General features: G+C 41.3%; 1 protein-coding gene across 1 annotated transcript in view; it reads right to left on the bottom strand.

The window, feature by feature from the left end:
- Positions 1–21,471, bottom strand: part of LOC146568034 (ras-related protein Rab-26-like) — a 126,285-nt gene extending 104,814 nt beyond the window's left edge. The window contains exons 1-2 of the mRNA XM_085283791.1: positions 20,886–21,471; positions 17,372–17,482 (exon numbers count right to left, since the gene is read on the bottom strand). Coding sequence (XP_085139917.1) covers positions 17,372–17,482; positions 20,886–21,062 — 288 coding nt within the window. The 5' untranslated portion in view covers positions 21,063–21,471. The remainder of the gene's footprint in view (positions 1–17,371; positions 17,483–20,885) is intronic.
- Positions 21,472–22,322: the final 851 nt, after the last annotated feature.

The raw sequence follows: 22,322 nt of genomic DNA, 5'->3' as shown, positions 1-22,322 counted from the left end.
ATTAAATCACTGTACATGGGACATCTTTACATATTTACTGTCAAACAGGACAACAAAATAGCTTTTCTGCCCGAAGTCTGTTTCATCGCCAGTTATTCAAGATTCTGGATGACCAGCTGGTGGCAGAGCGGTTAAAATTCCCAGAGTGGGGATTAGCGTTGATGAGGCTACTCACTGAATATAGATGAAGATGACATAGTTTTCTGGAGACCTGACAAAGTGGAAAGCATTTGATTAAAAAAAGCAAAGAGCTCCTTCGTGAGTGACAGATCCCGAATGGCAGCTGGTGAGTCTCTTTTCCTTATCCTTCGGTATGAGCTGGTGTGATGTATGAGAGTGTCAGAGTGATCATGCCGAGAAGCTTAAGTGAGACAAAAAGCAGAGACACTAGAACTCATTTCCTGGCCTTACAACCGTGCACTGTGCACATTGCCTCAATCTGGCCCTGTCAGACTGCACTGAGGGACAGATGGGAGTACCATACCTCATCATATATACCACAATTGTTGGAGCAGTATTCTGGTTTTCCCGGGCCTCCAGCAAGAAGACCGACAGGCTTGAGAAAGTCCCTTAAATCAAACTGCAGGTTAGCCGTATTCCTTTGTAAATAATGAGTTCTCTCCCGCTGCACTGTGCCTGGGACGATCGATGAGCGGCTTTAGGTTTTCACAAAGAGAAACCTTTATTTCAGTCAGGTGGAGCAGGAGATATGAGATCATTTGGACAAAAACAGAGCAAAATAATCATAATCAATAATAATCATTTACAACTGAAATTACAACTGATTACAAATCTGCTCCATTACACTCCATGTTTGCATGAAAGCATCAAGAGGCAACTTTAGCTAGTCATACAATCATTGTAAAGGTCCATGATTGGTCATCTGTGATTATTCCCATGTGGCATTTTTAATTCTTCTACAACTCTTTTGTGTTTGGTTTGGTGTTATTGTGTGGTCAGCTCTGTTGTTGTTTTTAAAAGTCCTTTCTTTAAAAAAAAGAGTGGTATGCTAAGTGATAGGAAAACCTATTTACTATGATAAAGCTGCCACTGTTACACGGCAATAAAAGGCTGTAATGCGTCTGAAACACAGAAGGGATTTCCACAGTCTCTAGCCACGGCTCAAACCTTGACCGCAAGCTTTGTGGTAAAACGCACAGCTTAGCTGAGCGGTCTGTTTAACCGTTTTAAATTAAGAGCAGATTTTGTGTTGGTGGAAACAGCATGTGTGTCTGTGTGTAAATATAGCCAGAGAAATGTCTTTGGTAATGATTATTGTTAATTCCTGGTAGAAGCTGGACTGATGAAAGCTTTCATTTCTATAAAAAAAAGAAAAAGAAGATCCCATAAAGAGTAAATTTGAATACTATAGTTCATTTATTGTTTGTGATCCAATTACGACCACGTGATCCGTCATTCCCCTGAGTAAAGAGCCAAATGGTAGATGTAGAGAATCATTACATCCCTAATAAAACATGTCCTCGCTGAATATCAGGATGTGATTCATTTCCATGCTGCCTCAAAGGGTTTTTGGTCATTTACATTTTTTGATATTACAGGGCCATTGGCAGTATTTTGGAAATGTAATCTACTCACTAACTTTTGTTTTATTAAAAAGAAAAAACCCACATTGTTTAAAAATTTGTCATGTGATTCAAAGTCACCTTGTTTAACTTGTGTTTAGTTGTAAAATATAACCTCCCAGTAATACTAAAGATAGGTCCCTTGTGGCTCTGAAATTGCTAACAATTCCATCATGATGTGTGCAGATAATAATTTGCTTCCCAGTGTAAGAAATCAGTTCTCTATGGGCAGTCCTGTGCCACACAGATTGACACTTGAACCCAGACTTGCTCCAGTGTTCGGCAGCCTTCACTGCAGCACTGTGATTGAATTGGAATGCTTCCAGTCTGAGATTAGTCAACTGTCAGAATGGGAAGTGAGGTTTTTCTTTTGAGCAAACCTGTCCTGATGGAATACTATGCTAATACCCCCATCTGTATATTTGTCACCACATGGAGATTATGGTTGTAGCGGCTGCAACATCAACAGCGACAACATCAACATGCCCCCGTCACCAGAGAAGGACCTCGGATAAACCTGAAGCTCAAAAAAAGCCTGAAAGCCATCTGCCAGCCGAACGAGCTGAATCTGGTGGAAGCAGTGCCAACATATTCATCGCATTGCATCGTTGTCACGGTTACTGGTCCATAACAACGGTCTCCTGGGAACTCAACAAGCACATGAAGAGTTGTCTGATGCAAAAGCAAATAAATAAATAAAGAGGTACAAGCAGACCAATACATTTGATTCTGTAAGCATCTCATTTTATTGTATATCTGTCCCCAAGGTGTCCAGGTCCCCTTTGTCAATTTACTAGTAATAATAACATAAATATTCTCACACTGCAGCTTATTATTTACCAAGGTTTAAAAAAAAAACACTGCCACATAAATGTAAATGAAAACCTACAGAAAGAATTTAAATAAAGAAAAAAACAGCAGGAATGATTGAGGTTATGTAAGAGTGGAGAAAATGTGGCTTTGTACTGTTCCTGATGTTGTTATCCTGTGGCAGCTTATTAGCATGAGTGTGTTTCATCATTTTGCTTATTCATGAATACTGAAGTGCATCTACATATGGCTTATTTTCAGCAGATACTGCAGGAGAGGAGGAGACCATGTGCTGCAGACTGAAAGGAGATTTCTGACAATGATCATTGCAATGTGGGCGATTCCAAGGTTTGATGGCTTTTGAACAGAATTTTTGATAACTGTGGATCAATGCTTCGAGTCACATGATGACACGTTTTGATATCATAGGTGTGCTATGATTCTGATTATGTTATGATTGTGCTTTTCACTTTCCACCCCACAGCCTGGTGCCATAGCCTTAAGAGCTATAATGCATCACATGTACTAAGTACATAATTCAAACACAAAACTTAAATAAATAATATTCAAAAGCTTTAAGTGCTAAAAATAAAATGGGTACAGCTGATTAATGCCATATGCAGCTGTAAAGCCTACTAAAACATGAAATAGTCACAAAAAAGCTTCTTTTTCTGTGTTCATGGCTACGAATGACAACCTTTTTGGTGACAGCAATTTTCAATGTTTATCATGTGTCTGTAGCACATGTGTTGTTCAGACAAAGTGAAATCAAGCCACTATGCTAACCAAGAAAGAAGCTGGAAAAGAAATTGTAACCATTACAATTTAACCAACACCATCATCCATATCTGCTCGTTTTAATGGTTTTACCCGATGACGGTGAAATGATTCGCTCCATCAGCAACTATCTGAACCTCCAAATTTGTACCTTTCCATTTTTTAACCCTTACACACAGCTTAGGTCAATTTTGATCCATTTTTACATTTGAAAGCAGTACAAATCACCTTAGTGTAGTGCTTTTTATTTCATGATTTCTCCTAAAGTCATGAAATAAACTTTAGGAGAAGCTGCTCCCTCTCTCTGCTGTGGAGAGGGGGAGCAGCTTCCGGTTCCTTGGTGTACATCTGGTTGAGGATCTTACGTGGTCAGGACACATAAACAAAACAGTGAAGAAGGCGCAGCAGCGCCTCTTCTTTCTCAGGAGACTGAAAAGATTCGGCATGAGCCCCCACATCCTCAGGACCTTCTATCACTGTGCTATTGAGAGCATCCTCACTGGATGCATCACCACCTGGTATGGCAACAGCACCGCTTACAACTGCAAAGCTCTCCAGAGAGTAGTGCGGTGCTCTGAACGGATAATTGGAGGTGAGCTTCCCTCCCTCCAGGACATCTACAGGAAGCGGTGCCTGAGGAAAGCGGATCATCAAGGACTCCAGTCACCCCAGCCATAAACTGTTCAGACTACTTCCATCAGGAAGGAGGTTCTGCAGCATCCGGTCCCGTACCAGCAGACTGAGAGACAGCTTTTTCCACCAGGCCATCAGACTGCTGAACACTTCATAGACACCTCACCTTCACTTACCAGAACTTCAACATTATGCACTCTATACTGTATATAAATGCCACTTGTTTTGCGCATTTCCAACTGCCAAACTTTCTATATTTTATTTTATTGTCTATTCTATTTAATTTTTAAAATATGTATATATATATATATATATATATATATATATATATATAGCAGCTGGATAGCGTAGTGGTTAGACTACACGCCTTTGGAACAGAGGATCGCAAGTTCGATTCCTGCCTGGGGCGTCTGTATCCAGTAAGGGTCCTAAGGCTAGACCCCCTATGCTAAGCAAGCCTACCGCAGACATGAGCGAGACAGATAAATATGAAGGCATGCCGGCTCGGACGTCGCCCGGATCAACAAGGTCCGCGTCAGGTGTTGAGGAACCAGGGCACCCTGATGAAAAGTGGGCTACTGGAACAAGAAGGCATCGGTGGGCAAGGGACGAAAACAGGGCGTTGTTGGAATGCTACTACGCAAGTAACCCCGGCGGAAGGGGCTACATGAATAGGATGAGGGACCTGTGGATTCTTCGATACCCAACATCCACAATGACGGCGAAACAACTAGTAGCTCAGTGTTCCAACATTCGAAAGAAGGGACTGCTCTCACAGCTAGAGATTGACGAGGTACAACACAAATGCTACGGCAAGGAGGAGTCAGGACGCCAGGTCAGGGGGGAGATATCATCACCCCCACCCGAGATTGGGTACATAGCCCCAAGTGTGATAGGAGAAGGATCGTTGAGTGCGAGAGGAACTGACCTGAAAAATAGGATCATGGCCAAGCTTGAAATCCCCCGTAGCCGGTTACCAAGATTACGTGAAGTACCCTCAGAAGGTCTGCTAGATGATGTTAATGCAGCACTACGGGCAATACCTACAACCACGATTACCGACACTAACAAGCTGATCTACAATACGGCAGCAGTGATCAGTGAGATGCTTGGCTACAAGTTGAACAGCCACAAGGGGCAGTACCCTCCATGGAGAAGGAGGCTAGAGGGCAAGATCAAAGTAGCACGGAGGGAGGTTAGCCAACTAACGGAGTTGCAGAAAGGTGCGACGAATAAGGTGCCTAAGAAATACAGCAAGCTGTCCATACCTGAGGCCTTGGAAACTGCCAAGCAAAGACTCACAGCCTTGGCCAGCCGCTTGAGGAGGTACACCAGAGAGATAGAAGGCAGGAGAATAAACCAGCTGTTCTCCACAGAACCAGCAAAGGTGTACTCTCAGTGGCAAGGGAACAATAAGAGAACAGCACCACCAAGGCTGGAGACGGAGCAATACTGGAAGAGCATATGGGAGAAGGATGCAACCCATAACGGCAATGCTCAGTGGCTAGAGGATCTGAGGGCAGACCACAGCGACCTCCCTGAACAGGGTCCAGTAACCATCACAGTGGCAGATATCCAAGAAAGGGTCTCCAGTATGAAGAGTTGGACAGCACCAGGGCCCGACATGGTTCACGCCTACTTACTGGCTGAAGAAGCTAACTGCACTCCACGAGCGTCTGGCAGCACAAATGAACCAGCTGCTAGTTAACGAGAGACACCCGGAATGGCTAACTGAAGGCCGGACGGTCCTGATCCCCAAGGACCCCAAGAAGGGACCGGTCCCCTCCAACTACCGACCAATAACCTGCCTCAGTACTACATGGAAGCTCCTGTCAGGCATCATATCGGCTAAGATGAACAGGCACATGGGTCAATACATGAGCGGGACACAGAAAGGAATTGGCAAGAATACCAGAGGCGCAAAACACCAGCTACTGGTAGACAGAACAATCAGCCGAGACTGCAAGACCAGACTGACCAACCTGTGCACTGCCTGGATTGATTACAAGAAGGCCTATGACTCAATGCCCCACAGCTGGATACTGGAATGCCTAGAATTGTACAAGATCAATGGGACCCTAAGAGCCTTCATCAGGAACTCAATGGGGATGTGGCGTACAACACTAGAGGCCAACTCCAAGCCCATAGCACAAGTCACCATCAAGTGCGGGATCTACCAAGGAGATGCTCTGTCCCCACTGCTGTTCTGCATAGGCCTGAACCCCCTCAGTGAGATCATTAACAAGACTGGCTACGGATACCGACTACGGAACGGAGCAGTTGTCAGCCACCTCCTGTACATGGATGACATCAAGCTGTATGCCAAGAGTGAACGAGACATCGATTCACTGATCCACACTACCAGGCTATACAGCAATGACATTGGAATGTCGTTCGGACTGGAGAAGTGTAGTCGGATGGTAACAAAGAGAGGGAAGGTAGTCAGAACTGAGGGGATTGAACTACCAGAAGGCAACATTGCAGACATAGAGGACAGTTACAAGTACTTGGGGATCCCGCAGGCGAATGGGAACCATGAAGAGGCCGCTAGAAAAGCTGCAACCACCAAGTACCTGCAGAGGGTCAGGCAAGTCCTGAGGAGTCAGCTGAATGGTAAGAACAAGATCCGGGCCATCAACACGTACGCCCTGCCCGTGATCAGGTACCCTGCTGGGGTAATAGGCTGGCCAAAGGAGGAGATAGAAGCCACTGACATAAAGACAAGAAAGCTCCTTACCATGCATGGAGGGTTTCACCCCAAGTCCAGCACCCTGAGGCTGTACGCTAAGCGGAAGGAAGGGGGCCGGGGACTGGTGAGTGTCAGCACCACAGTCCAGGATGAGACAACGAACATCCAAGAATACATTGGGAAGATGGCCCCAACTGACCGAGTGCTCAGTGAATACCTCAGGCAGCAGAAACCCAAGAAAGAGGAGGGAGACGAGGAACCATCATGGAAGGACAGAGCCCTGCACGGTATGTACCACCGGCAGATAGAGGAGGTGGCTGATATCCAGAAATCCTACCAGTGGCTGGACAAAGCTGGACTGAAAGACAGCACAGAGGCACTAATCATGGCAGCACAAGAACAAGCTCTGAGCACAAGATCCATAGAGGCTGGGGTCTATCACACCAGGCAAGACCCCAGGTGCAGGCTGTGTAAAGATGCCCCAGAGACAATCCAGCACATAACAGCAGGGTGCAAGATGCTAGCAGGCAAGGCATACATGGAACGCCATAACCAAGTGGCCGGCATAGTGTACAGGAACATCTGTGCCGAGTATAACCTGGAAGTCCCGAGGTCAAAATGGGAGATGCCCCCAAGGGTGGTGGAGAATGACCGAGCTAAGATCCTGTGGGACTTCCAGATACAGACGGACAAAATGGTGGTGGCTAACCAACCGGACATAGTGGTGGTAGACAAACAGAAGAAGACGGCCGTAGTGATCGATGTAGCAGTTCCGAATGACAGCAATATCAGGAAGAAGGAACACGAGAAGCTGGAGAAATACCAAGGGCTCAGAGAAGAGCTCGAGAGGATGTGGAGGGTGAAGGTAACGGTGGTCCCCGTGGTAATCGGAGCACTAGGTGCGGTGACTCCCAAGTTAGGCGAGTGGCTCCAGCAGATCCCGGGAACAACATCGGAGATCTCTGTCCAGAAGAGCGCAGTCCTGGGAACAGCTAAGATACTGCGCAGGACCCTCAAGCTCCCAGGCCTCTGGTAGAGGACCCGAGCTTGAAGGATAAACCGCCCGCAGGGGCGTGCTGGGTGTTTATATATATATATATACACACACACACACGCAGATATTTACTATACACATTCAGTAATGCGCATACACTTTTATATTGTACATATATTGATTCATATAACTCCCAGATTTACCCATTCTTATATTTGCTTGTTCTTATGTTATTGTATTTTTGCACACCTCTGTTGCTTGTGAAGCTCGCACACAAGAATTTCACTCACATGTACTGTACCAGTGTACCTGCATGTGATGTGACAATAAAAGTAATTTGATTTGATTTTTGGTTTGATTTTAAAGTTAGCCAAAACACACCAAAGTGAAAATATTCTAATGTGCTACTAAAGTCTAATTTTACCTGTGGATTTTAAATCTACCATACCCTACACCTCATACGCATGGCTTCCTGTTATGCCTTTGAATGCAGACTAGTTTGCAGTGCACAGTTTTATCTGTTAGTTTGTGTTAAATTGTTGTTAATAATTACAAATGGTGGTTATGAGGGCTAAAGGAACACTGCCTTCGACAGTGCAGAAAGATGATTCAGTGAAAAGGTGATGCGAAAACTCATTCAAAAGAAAGTTCTGCTTGGTTTTATCCAGAAAAACACAATTTATAAAAATGAATAGATATTTATTAACATGTTTTAAGATACTATAGTTAGATAATATTTCATTTTCCCTTTCTCCAATTGAGGAGGGGGGGGAAGGGGGGGGGCTTTTTTACCTCTGTTGGTTTTGTGTTTGTTTGTAGTTGGTTGTGTTGGTTTCTTAAAATTAATCATCTTTATTAATAATTACTTATTATATGCTTGAAAAGCAAAAACGAGGAGCTACAGTCTGCAAAGGACACATACATACAGGCTCCACTTTATAGCAGCCACGCTGTCTCACAGAGCCATCTCACTGTCCACAGCTGAGCCCACAGCTTACACAGTGTTACGCAACTGAAAATTATAAGTGCCTTTACGTCAGCATAAATAATGCATATCCTGGGTGCATCAGGTCACTGGCAAATCCCACCACATGTAATATAGATGCACTGGTAGGCTGCAAGGATCAAGTCTGTGATTCATTCTACAACTTGAAAGAAAACAATAAAACGACACCAAGCAAATGACAGAAGCGTGTGTCCTAATTTGTGGATGTCTTTGCTGCTTCATGCATATTGAAGACTGCCTTCTAGCTTTTTGCAATGAAAATTGCCTTTGGTGTACCTGTGCATTGTTACCATGACAACCAACATTGTCCAGCGCGGTCAGCGGGAAATTACGAAGCAGAAAATGAAGCAGAAATATCACATGTTTATTAAAACGGAAGACTGTGAAATCTGTTGAGTTTGCCAGTGTTCACTGGTACCGTTAAGATTAGCCGCCCCCAAAAAAGCCTCCCAGACTCGATGGACGTCTGGCTCAGGGAGTGCTATGTGTAGTAACACCCTATAGATATGTGTGTACAGAAAGTATACACATACACAGAGTTACTTGTGGAAGGGGACAAAAATACTAATACTGATTAGTAAGAACTGAGATCACTGAAATATTGAATTACTGAGATCACAGCCAGGAGCTTCTATCTCACTGCAGTATACTGCCAGTGTCTAAAATTAACACATTTTCCATGAACACTGTTGCTCCCCAGCCTTGTAAAGCAGGCTTAATCTCACAAGCTTAATATTCACGGCAACAATTTAGGCTTAACAACGTTTGCTGAGAATCTCCTGAAACTAGCAGACAACCCATCCTGAAAGCTATGATGAAGATAAAAACAGCGCCTCTCAAACGTCACAAGAACTCTTGAACGCTGCTGAAACTGTGACCTTTTTGATCTTCAGCCTTTTCCGAAAAAGTTTAGGGGGAATGTTATGAAGAAATGTGACATTTTCTGATTATTACCAGAGCTGCCTATCAAGAGCTTCGTCTTTACTAAAGAGTAAACAATTTTGTGTTAGTTCTTCTCAAAAATCCACCATCTGCCTTCGCCACAGATTCATAGGATGTAAGCTTTTGTTTGTTTGAGCGCTTTCATTCACATTTGTGATTTAAACAAACCAAGATTGCTTTTTTAGCCACGTAGTAAAATGCAGAGTACAGGCTGACTTCAGTGCCACATATTTTTGCTCCGCCTGCAGTTTGACGAGCCCATACAGTAGCATCCATTCACAAATCCAATCAAATCCAGTCATTCAGTCAGACATATACTGCTGCTGAAGTGTTTTCTTCCCCTCTTCATCTTCCACCACCAGCAACCTCATCAAATTTTAGCCCTGGGAGTTTGATCAGAACGAACAAGCTAATTTTAATACAGTCAACAAATAAAAGCATACAACCTGAACTCTGTCAAATTTCTTTAAGAAAACCTTTCCAAAGAGCAGTTTGGGGACACTGTTATTTTAAGTATAAGTGACATGATATTTTTACTTTGATGATCCACATTAACTGGTGTCCAATCCCAATCCCAAAGATGTTCTACAAGTGAACTTCAACATGGGTCCAGATCAAAACATGTGGCCCAGAAAGCTATAAGTCTCCAAAGTAGATGGATTTTAATGCCTCACTTTTCCTCCCCTAAAAACATTTTAGGTGACGAATTTAGCCGAAATGTGAAAAACAATTAACTGAGGTGTTTTCTCTGATGCAAAGTACAACCTCTCTGTCTTTGGTCAAGAGGATAACGGATTTTGATGTGATTTTGTATCGATCACGACACATTTCTAAGGAGCTAGTTTAATTTGCCCTAGAAGAGAAACAGTGTGTTCCAGTTCTGCACCATAAATCAGTCCTGCAGCTTTTTTTCTCCAAATCTAACCTTGGAGCTCACAAAGTAAAACACAATAGGAAGTGACTTCTCTTTCAGTGAGTAATTTACCAGAGAAGAGGTACATTTCTGGAGCATGCAATCATGTTTAGAATGTGCAGAATAGAGTCTGACTTGCAGGTCTGAGACTTCTCAAAAGCCACTTTCAGTATTTGCTGCACCCTTATTGCTTCCATCTTACACAGTAATTTATTTTCTAGTTAGTCATTACCAAGGGGGATAAACACTGTGGCTATTATTTCTCCTGTGTGTTTTCAGTTCTTCCACCTTTGGGCATCGACATACATGTTAAAATCCTGAGCTCCGTGTGCACTGAAAGGATCTGTGATCTCTTCTGATTTTGTGCCAAAAAGTGACAAAGCAATTTTCATCAAATCCAGCCCATCAGCTTACAGAGAAATATTTTAAAATGTAAAGTTCAGATATTTAAGACGTGATGATTATGCAAAAGTCAAACTCTGAAGCTCAGTCAAGACCATAATAGTCAAAGGATGATTGTTATTTCCATCTGCATTCATTTATATTTTGCAGCATAGCTTTGTTCTGGGACCTCCCTGCTCTTCCATGCGAATACGTGGAGTGCATAAATTGGGGCGAGTACACCTCGCTGCTCTACCATGCAAGACACCAGCACACCATGGAACACGCATCAGCGACTACAGATATAGCACTTATTTAGTCAGATAGAGGATGAAAGGAGGGACAAGGGTAGTGGTGGGTTGCAATATGGCACCAACTGTGAGTTAGATTAACACTCGATTTAGTTACATCAGCACTTTATACCAGCAGTCCCCAACCCCCGGGCCACGGACCGGTACCGCTATGTGAGTCGTTTGGTACCGGGCCACGAGAGTTGAGGCTCGGGTGTGAAATTTATAGTTTTTTTTAATCGTTTTTATCATTAACTCATTTTCCCGTGTGTTTTGAATAAATCTTCTTTTTTTAGGTACCAGTACTGTTTTTTTTTGTTTTTTTGTTGTATCTATCCGTGGCACCTTACAGGCCGGTCCGTGAAAATATTGTTGGACATAAAACGGTCCGTGGTGCCAAAAAGGTTGGGGACCGCTGCTTTACACCACCAGTCATCTCAAGGCACTTAATATTGAAAGGTAAAGATCGAACAATAACACAGAGAAAACCCCAACAATCACACGGCATCCTACGAGTAAGCAGTTGGCGACAGTGGGCAGGAAAAAAACCCTTTTAACAGGAAGAAGCCGCCAGCAGACGCAGGCTCAGGGAGGGGCGGCCGTCTGCCTCGACTGATTGGGGTTGAGGGAAAGGAGACGGGACAAAAAACAAACAGGTAGAGAGCAAGATGATTATATGTAGAGTGGTGTATAAGCACAAAGAGAGTGCAAAAAGGTGAGTTAAGAAGAACCAGTGCATCATGGGAAGCCCCCAGTAGTCTAGGCCTATTGCAAAATAACTAAGATAGGGTTAAAGATATGCCTTTAAAAAAAAAGAAAAGGAAAGTTTGAAGCATAATCTTAAAAGTCTGGGAGCAGTGCTCCATTTGAGTGACACAGGACTACGAGTCTTTAAGATAAGAGCCTTGCAACTGATTCTGGATCAGCTGTCCCTCCTGTCTAGACATTTGTATTCCCACATACAATGACATAAGCAAAACATGTCACATGGCAGTTAGTTCAAAAAGAAAATACAGTGAGGTGGTCAACAGCGTGTCATGCTCTGACTGTTAGTGTGTGTGTGTGTGTGGCCTGGAAGGAGCAACAAACACACACAAACCACATGTGTCGATGTGAACTGTGCAGCATTGTGTTTAATGATTAGCCAGCCTGGTGCTGTGCAGCATTTAAAGCTGTGTGAATGGGTGGAGAAAGGGACAGAAAACCACATTATGGTAATAAGAGAAAACACAAATAATTAAATGCAGACACACACACACACACATGTATCATCGACAGCAGGGAAGAGAAACGGGAATACGATCTGCCATTCCTCCACCATGGAATAGGTAAATCTCGTCAGAAATTCTAACAAACCTCTCCCAGGAAAAGACAACAAATAAAAATAGAACAGGAGAGAGGTCGAGCAGCATTTGAAGTTTGATTTCTGACTCATCACTTCTTCCTGTCAAGTGAAATATAAATAGATGGAGAGAAAAAAGCAGGCAGAAGTACCAAAAACTTTTTTCCCCTGCTCAGTGCTGAGACATATTCCTCATTATCTTAAATGTAAAAAGGTCACATTGCTGCACATTCCTGACAGAGCCGATAGTGCCGGTTTCTAACACTCACAGCCGCACTCAGTGCTGGAATATATCACATTTTAAACTTTACGACAGCACATTTACAGCACTTCAGTTTCAGTGCTTCTGCCCTAATGGGTGCATGGACACACAGGCTGCACAACTGGCAACTCTGACATCATATTTACACTTCAACAAATTTAAAAAAAAAAAAAAAAAGGAGATAAGTTTTTGTTAACCTGCTCATAAAATCTGTTATTGCCTCACATCTAACAGATCTTTAAAAACTCACCCAAGTAACTTACCAGTATGAGCAATTTAACTTAAAATATTCATTTTAATTAAGCGTGGGGTGAGAGTCGAGGTGACCTGTGCGGCACTGTGTCGGCTGCAAGCAGCTAAATATTAATTACTTATCCTCAAATATCACTGACAGTGCCAATTAAAGATTTTCACTGAGCTCTAAGGATACTACCCTCTGGTACCAGGGAAGTTATGAGAACAAAGACACCCAAATTACCCAGGCGTCCTTGCAGATAAGCTCCGGCGCCCATCATTTACTGTTCAGCACAAGCTGATAACATTATCTACAGCAGAGGGGTTAAGTAAAGACAAAATGTTAATGGCAAGTGCCTGCAATTTTCTTTTGAAAGGGAAATGAACTCTACTAATGTAGGTAGATATATTCTTAGAAGAAGCAACACACTCAATGAGAAGCAACACACACCTTCCGAAGGTCATTTTTAGCTAGGGCTAGCTAACATACAGGGAATCAGACCACGTTTCTGATCAATTTAAAGTAAATTTTCTTACTAAAGAGAGACTTAATGTAGGTTCTGCTGTTTAAAACGTTCATCCTGATGATAAAACTGTACATTTACAAAAGCAGTCACACTAAAGTGTTAATCACACATGGATTATTTTAAGGTCTAATGAGCGTATGATCCCATATAAGTAGCCTGACGAAACGAGCGCATTTCAAAAGACCATCAAAGGAGTACTTCTTTCAGTGTCTAGCCCAGATATTCAGGCTCCTAATAATAACTGAAATCTGTCACAAAGTGCTCAAGACTTCAAAAACATATATACAGAGGCAGAGACTGAAGAGATGAGCGTCTGAGCAGACGCACTAATGAGGAGTAAACGGTAATGTCAGCATGTGTGGGAGTGCTTGTGAGTTATAGACCTTGAACATTAGAGCAAGGTTTTTAGTTATCACCTTTGTCAAAAAGTAAAACAGGCATTTAAAAAAGGTTAAAGAAATCGCTCTAATTTTTTATTTTTTTTTTTGAAAGTGTGGTTCTTTCTGTTGTGTCAGGGGAGAAATCTGACTCATATCAGGTGATAGGAAAAATTGTACACTAAAAGCAGGTGTGGGTGTTTGATCCCCTCCGTATGCCAAAGTGCTGTTGGGCTAGAAACCGATAATCAGTTTGCCCCTTAATGGCTGGCCACCAACGTGTATGAGTTATTGTGATACAGCTTGAATGCTCAGATCATATCATGAAATTTGCTGTCCTACTGCCTTCTTGTAAGAACTGGATGAACTCGAAATCTCCATTTCTTTCATCAGGTCCAGCTCGTCTTTGCTTGAAGTTGACTTTTCCATGTGTTTTTTAGGATGAATTTTTCAATGTTATTGGTGTGTCTATAGTGTGTGAATGTATGTGTGAACGGGTGGATGACTGGTTGTGTAAAGCGCTTTGGGGTCCTTAGGGACTAGTAAAGCGCTATACAAATACAGGCCATCTATGTTACCTGACAAAACTGCATCTGCATCAGAATCACGCTCAGTGTGTAAAGGTCTTAAGCACAAGTACCAAAAACTACATCACGTCTAAGTACCACTTGAAGCTGGCTCTAAAAGTGATTAAATACCCGTAGACTTTCAAAGCCCATGGTATGAATTGCATTTAGCTTCACAGGATACTTCCCCCTTCAGAACAACTCTGAGTTGGGTGAACTCATCCACCTGGATACTGGACTTCACTTTGATTAACAGATTTACGATACAGACAGTGGAGGCTAGGCCTGCTATGCCTCACCTCTGCTAACTGGACTCATTAAATTGGACCTATTCTGTATGCGTGCGCCTTTTACCTGCTCTAAAACCATTTAGATTGATAATCTGACTGATGCTAAAGCTTGCTACATGGTACAGACCGCACAAAATGTTTGGTTTATGAACGAGATACTAGTGTTTTATTAGCTTGCTAGCCAAGCTAGTTAGCATTAACTGATCCCTTAACACGTCAACTTAGCATAAATGTTTTCACTTCTGGCTGCAAAAAAGCCCAAGAAAAATGTTGAAGCTTCAAAATATAGTCCAAAACAAGTGACATCACACTGGCTACTGTTATGTTGTCTATGTTCCAGGTTCATGGTTCTTGTTTTGCCTACAGTATATGAGTAAATAAATGCTAATGAGATCCATCTGGATCTCTATAAATGCTAAAAAGACTTAGGTAAAGTATATATATAAACTCTTAAATATGTATCTTTGAAATAACAAATAGTATTTTTCATAATAATCAGCTCACACTGTCCCCTGTACTGTAATTGCCAGGAAAGATGGTTTCGTGTCATAGAAGTGATAATGAGGGGACAAACACACAGAGCACGCTAACAGCCAAAGCTCGGTTGGGATAACAGGAGTTTTTTGATCCAGAATCTGTAAAAGTTTAGGGGTTTTTTTTAGCTCTATAGTCTGCTTGCAAAGTAATAATGACCACTTTTTTCTGTTACACAGTCTTTGTGGCCAATGACTGGAGACAAAGCACTTTTATCTATTTTTACCTCTTTTGCTGTTCTGTTTTTCTTGAGTCTGAAACAGCGTTGTGCTCTCTAATGTTGTGTTCAGCACAGTTCCAATTCACAGTTTGCAGCCTTTGCTTGCGACATCATACCTTTACTTCTTTTATATGTATCATGAGACCCTGGCTGCCCTGGTAAAACAGCAACTGATATGTTGAATGCTCAATAAGCAGCATGGTTCTCTAAAATGACAACACAGAATCCTTCCCCTGTGTGGTATCCAAGAATATACAACAAAAGATGCCCTGGTATGCTGCATTAACACTGCTTTCCTACTTTCTACCATTAAACACCCTCTACTATAACTGTTTCTAGTCCCAAGTTGTGGCACTTCAAGTGTGACCATTTTTTTCTTTCTTTCCTTTTTTATATGTAAGCCTCCTATGTAATTTCCCCCAGGGCACGACGGGCAAAAATTGGGCAAATAACCCATCAATAAATTAACTTAGTTTAACTAAAACTTTTTCATCTTGTTCCATTCAGTTTAAATGGATTGTGTCGCCTAGGGGACAGAGAGGGTTTAAACTTTTAAAGGCTAGTCATTATAGCTGAACCCTTTTTTCTAGCGGCTGCTACTCACTCGCAGTCAGACAATAATATGCTCTCAATCTCTCCCGCTTGCTGCTGCTGTCCTTGAAAATCAGTGCACTTCCCAAGCGAAGAATTTAAGAGGTACTGATTTTGCACATGAAGGCCGGTTCAATCGTCAAGGAGAGCACTACTGAAAGTGTGAAAGCAGCTATAAAGTTTCCTCTCTGGCACCTCTCCTCTCTAGTCCCAGTCCTGATTTAAACCTACAATTTTTGACAGAAAATCTTTATTAAATATTTAAATATTTATATTTGATAAAGATTTAATAAAGACTTTAACACCAAGTGTAAACTTGGTGTTAAAGCTGTCAAAATATTATTTGCCAGATATTGAAAACTTTAATAAAGGTGTTATTAATTAACATTATGAGGAAATGTAGCCTTTCTCATTGTTATCATGCTTTGTGTAAGCCTCCCTCTTTATTAATATTCAATGTAAAATCTCAGTAGTGCTTGTATAAAGGAAAAATCTAGTAAACATAGGTCTAAGAATCTCCATTCTATGGATCATGATAAACTCTAGCTCACCACATCTGTGTTATGATATTTTATTTATAAATATATTATTTAGAAATGTCACAATACCACACAAAAAAACCCTCAAAAAACCCAATATGCTACACAGCTACACACAACTTTAGGAGGTCCTGTTATGAGCAATTGCTATGCTAGCCTGGCTTTTGTGGTGGTTGTGGGCAGAACATTCATTTCAGGATTTTTAAGACATTTCTGTAGTATCCCCGACACCTACACCGTTTACAGTACCCTGAATTTTCAACATTTTCACATTGACTTGATTTTAAATATTTATCTGTTCAAACAAACTAAAATTACAACGTAGACCTGCTGTTTCTCCTCGCATTATAATACACTGTTGTCACTTGGCTGCAAATAGATTGCTAGCTGCTAGGCTATTTGCCTTTGGCTACACTAGCTATTTCCCAAATTTTGGCACTTAAGATGATTCATGTTAAAGATATTTAACATGAATCATCATATCATATTTTATACTTCTGATACAGCTGTAAACCTTTACCGTACATGTGTTAGTGCAAAACAATTCCACTAATATGTTTCCTGTTTCGACTGCTGATCGACTTTTTGGAGGCAGCGAACATCTCTAGCATTTCAAAAATGTCCCAAAGATTCGGAACCATATGTCCTCCATAAAAAAAATCTCTGGCACAACTCACACTGCAAACAGCTACAATTCTCAGAGACAGACTAAGTTTGAAAATTGGTGGGAAGAGATTTCCTTCGGATGGAAGCATCAGCCACAGCTGGATAGAATTTAAAATTTCTCAGTAACTTGACAAAGCGTACATTTGGCTGAAGAAGCAATGACGTCAACAGGCAGACACAATGTAGCCTATATGCTAATGCTTACCCTGAAATCAATGCCCACGGTGGAGATGAAGCTCCCAGCCAAAAAGGCTCCATCTTTGAAGCGAACCAGCAGACAAGTCTTTCCCACGCCTGAGTCCCCCACGAGCATCACCTGAGACAGAAGGTGACAATGTATTGGTTCATAAAATTTTAAATCTTGCGCGCGTGTGTGTGCGTGTGTGTGAAGATGTTTAAGGTATATAAAAAAATACATAAACAAATACACTACACTGGGAAAAAGCAGCATGTACAGACCAATGGACATAAAACTGCTTATTTTATTATGTTTTACATATCACATTATATATAAATATATATACATTTTTTCTCTAATTCAGTGGTCTACTCTGATATTGGTGTTCATTTAAGTTTGATTTGTCGTGTTCAGAGGTGACATTTGGTACACTGAACTGTTACAAGTGGGAGTACCACATAAAGTCAAAGTGGAGCTGTGATTTTGGTCAGTCTACCATGGGAACAGTTGCTAATCAGGGTGCATTATTAATACCAGCTGCCACCCACATAATGAGAATTTAGATTTGCATATGCCCAATGTAGAATATCATTAGTCTTTTTCATCTCCATTTCATACTTTCAATTATGTATGTTCTGTGTCAATGCTGTGTCATTATTGATTATTCCTCAGCCAAGTCGAGAGCCAAGACAGAGGTACAGAGAGATTTACTTCAAACAGTCAAGATATGATTGTACTACAGACTAATTCAAGGGGTTTAACGACAAGTATAGCATCAAGATACATATTTATGAATCATTGCAGTTTGTCTTTTTTTGTCTTTCTGTTAGCTAAAGTATGTAAAAACCACCAAGTCAAATTTTGCGATGGAGATCTAGAGCTTTGACAAAAGTAAAAAACATTAAATGTTTGTGAGTATCCAGATCTGGCTCTTCCAGATTGTCACACGTAGTACTTGCTTCCAAGACTCCAGACGTTCTTGTGATTTGCAAAATAGGTTTTTAGTAATAGTTCTCTAGTTTTCTGATGGCTTTTCAAGCTTTTCTTTAAACATTTGCTGTTTTTTCACTCACCTTCACTCCAGTCTTATACCATATGATTAATATTTTTTTAAGTTAAGCCACTTGACATATACCTATGAATCATTCATGCATAAAAAGGTACCTAACTCAAGGGATGAACCAGTGTTATGTGTACACATAACAGACATAATTAAGCAAAGAACCAATTGTCAAAAAAACACATAATTGATTTCAATGTCTTTAGCTGAATCCATAGAAAATGTTAAAGATAACACAGATTGACAGATATCAAATAGTATTTTAGCACCAACAAGAGGATTGCCAAAGAACTGAAAGTGTATCTTAGTATATCTTGGCTGAATGGGTGGAGGACAAAAGAAGAACCAAAACACCTAAAACCCTACAGTAGCTGAACAGTATCTGGGAAACAGGAAGAAAAGGCTGGGTTATGTGAAATTACACACAAAATTGGACTGAAAATCGGTTACAGTAAGTCTTATAGAGAGATGGAAGGATCTCCTCTGACCATCCCCATGCATTCTGAGGACAGTTTGACAAAATAAGTCATCAAAGTGCATGGAGGAGGTCAGAGGAGAGGTAAAAAAGTGAGTACAGCCACTAAAACATGATGGAGGCTCAGCCAGTGGTGTTGGAAATCTTGTCAAAACTGATGGAATTACAAATGCAGATAAAAGTACTGTCTGATACTGATCCACCATGCAAGACCTACTAATTGGAAAATGCTTCATTTTTCAGCATAGCAGTAATGCCAAGTACACTGTCAATACACTAAAAGTAGAAAAACACAATGGAACACTAACAGTCATGGAAATATTGACTTTCAGGCTTACATTTATTTACATTTATTTATTTAAGTGTTAAGTTTGCACATTTTAATAAACTACTGCACCTATTTCCCATTTTCCTACCAAAATATAAACAAATGACGAGTGGCTCAAGACTTTTGCACAACCGTGTATTTAGAATTGCATATAGTATAGTAAAACAGAAAAGATATTTAGATTTTTAAATGATGAAAAAATGTCTTTCATTTATAAGCTATAACTCAAAAATATTCTTTTAGACACATAAAGTGGGCTACACACACACACACACACACACACACACACACACACACACACACACACAGCGTAGATGTAGCTTGCGAAAAGGGAAGAAGGAAGGGATGCAAAAGCTGCATTTTTTTAACAGCCAGCAGTGGGCGACACCCTGCAAAAAAACATCTGGGTGCACGGAAGTGTGTATGGCAAAAGAGTTTCCTGACGTCAGTAAAGAGTTTCCTGATAAGCTTATAAGCTCATCTGCTTGTTTCTACTTATAACAAGTGAAACTTAATGTTAGTTTTGTCAATTTGTGTGCCCATAAGTGTTCATGAACGACATTAAAGCAAAGTATGCCGTATCATGTGACTGACAATCACCTCCTATGAGCACCAGTCAATCACATCCACCTTTTCACTCCTCACATCTGGTTTCAAAACACCAAGATGGTGTTTGTTTGTTTTTTTTTTGGGGGGGGGGGGGGGGGGTTACATTTTTTGTAAGGGAAACTAAAACAGTCCTTCATCCCTGATGGCATCTGCCTCCTGACACAGCTATCAGGACATATCAAACCTGAGCTTTACCATGAGATGGCAGTAGCACTTATTCTGTCAGCTCCACTCCTGTTAAACAAAAAGCGCCGCTGCTCTCCTCCACTGCAGTTAATTTATCTCATTAATAATAGAAACCTCTCTCCATCATCATCAGCTCTTCCATGTTATTGCACCGGACAACATGTGTGCAGCAACACTTAATGTTTCTAAAGTTCAGCGCTTGAAAGGAGACACCGGATGCACTAAGCAGCATTTCATGCATGTGCGAGCAGTTTGGAAGGTAAACATGAGGAAATCTCAAGCACAGGAGGAAAAACTGTCAAAAACACGACACTGAAAACAACATTTGTTTTCTTGCATAAACACACAGCACACAGTTTTTGCATATGTTACGTATGTTTTTCTGCTTTAAAGCACCTTGAGTGGCTTAAGAAGCCTGTTGAAACATAGATGACAAGGTGTATGATGTATATAGAGCTACTATCCAGCAGTCAAACGAGATGAGATGATAACTCAGAGAAACTAAACTAAAAGAAAATTCTGAAATAAAAATGAACACAATAGGAAATTATATTTCTTGGCCGAAACTAACTTCCATACACAGCCATGCCTGAAAACTACAAAAGTAGAAACAAAGTAGAAAGCCCACTATTTTAAGAAAAAGCCTGCTTTTCAGGGCAAATGAATCATCTTTAATCATCTTTAGATTCATGTCTGCAGACATTCACTGTGATTTGTCTGTAGAGTCATGCATTCTACTGGACACAAGCACACTTTTAACTAAGAACATAAGACACTTTTTTCCTTTAAAGAGGGACTTTTTAAAATTGGCTGATGCTAATTCGCTTCACTTCTCAGGTAAAGTCTCTATAAGACGAATACCCTACGCTAAGCTTGTGCTCACCTTGAAGGCGATGTCATAAAACTCTCCGCTGTTGCTGATGGATGGTCTGCTGGGATAGACCAGCCCGGAGGACGGAGCAGCAGCTGCGGTCAAACCTTTCCCCGTCCTCCCGCTGCTCGGAGATGCCTTGGGGCTCTTGGAGCTGCCTTTGCCTTTCGCTGTCTTCTTCCTGGACATGACTCTGACGACCTGCTCCACTTCGAGAAATTAAAAAAGGAAAAACGAGGAGGAGGAGAGTGTGAACTGGACACTTTTCTTTTCTCCTTTTTTGAGTTCTGATCGGGGTGCGTTGAGGTGAGGTAAGTTCACCTGTGCGTCAAAATCATGACTGTGCGTAAAGCCTAAATTGGCAAATGACAACAAAACGGAAAAACTGTCCTTTAAATAGAGGCAGCTGTTGTCTCCGCGGTGCAGCTGGATGACTGTAAATCTGAGGTCTGCTCACAATGTAAACAGCACCCTCTCTCGCTCTCCCTCCCGCCTCTCTCTCCCGTTCTCTCGTAACGTGATGTTGGGAGTGGGAGAAGGCATGGTTCTGTGGAAAATCCACACTAAAACAAAAAATAAAGAGAAAATAAATCCACACACTTTCAAATTATGCAGCACAAAAGCAGTCTCGTTAAGCTGGAAAACAGATTTCTTATAGCTGATAATGCGGCACATGAAAGATACTTGATGAATGATTGGTCATTATTTTAAGGAAGGACGAGAGACTGGAATCAGTCTTTTTACGGGGTAATTCTGGAAGCTTTACAGTATTATGCACATCACTTGGCTTCCACATCTTATTTAGGCTGTGGCTCCAAGTTTTTAATGCAAAATCAGACTGCACTAATGTTTTGGGTGTATTTCCTGCCTTAAAGGTCCAGCTTGCTTCTGGCACCGATTCAGACTTTCAGTTAGCTGTTAGTGCTGTGCCATACTGCAAATTTTGGTATGATGCGGGGCGAGTATACCGATACCAATTACCGATATTGATACGTTTAACTTTTAAAGGCAGATGAGAGCAGTGTGTCATGACTTATGAGCTGAATCATCAATTTGCAAATTCCAATGACTACTAACTCACTGTGATTTTCACTTTTCCAATAATTAGTTTACACATCAAAACACATCTTTCAGCTTTTCATGTATTTTGAGCCTGGGTTTATTGGAGACCTGGAATGTAAATTAGTCTGTCTGGGTTAACTTCTGTTTTTTAAGTGTGCTACAGGCTATAAAGAAAATAGACAGTCAACACAAAACGGTTCTGACATTTTCCATAGTTTGAGGTATATATATTAATTTGCCAAGAATGAAAAAAAAAAATCAACGCAATTCAGTGGGCTACTTGCTCAACTTAGAGGATAAGTATCGATCCTATTCTGGTTTTATCAATCCGATACCAACACCACCGTTGGTATCGATGCTATCAATATTTGGATCAAACCTCCTCTA

Source organism: Mchenga conophoros, linkage group LG8 (genome assembly GCF_057382185.1).
Source record: "Mchenga conophoros isolate Kocher_MC1m ecotype Shallow Benthic linkage group LG8, M_conophoros_male_GT1.1, whole genome shotgun sequence".
In the NCBI taxonomy this organism is placed as follows: Eukaryota; Metazoa; Chordata; class Actinopteri; order Cichliformes; family Cichlidae; genus Mchenga; species Mchenga conophoros.
Note: the sequence above shows the minus strand (reverse complement) of the source record. Positions and strands in the feature narration are given on the sequence as shown.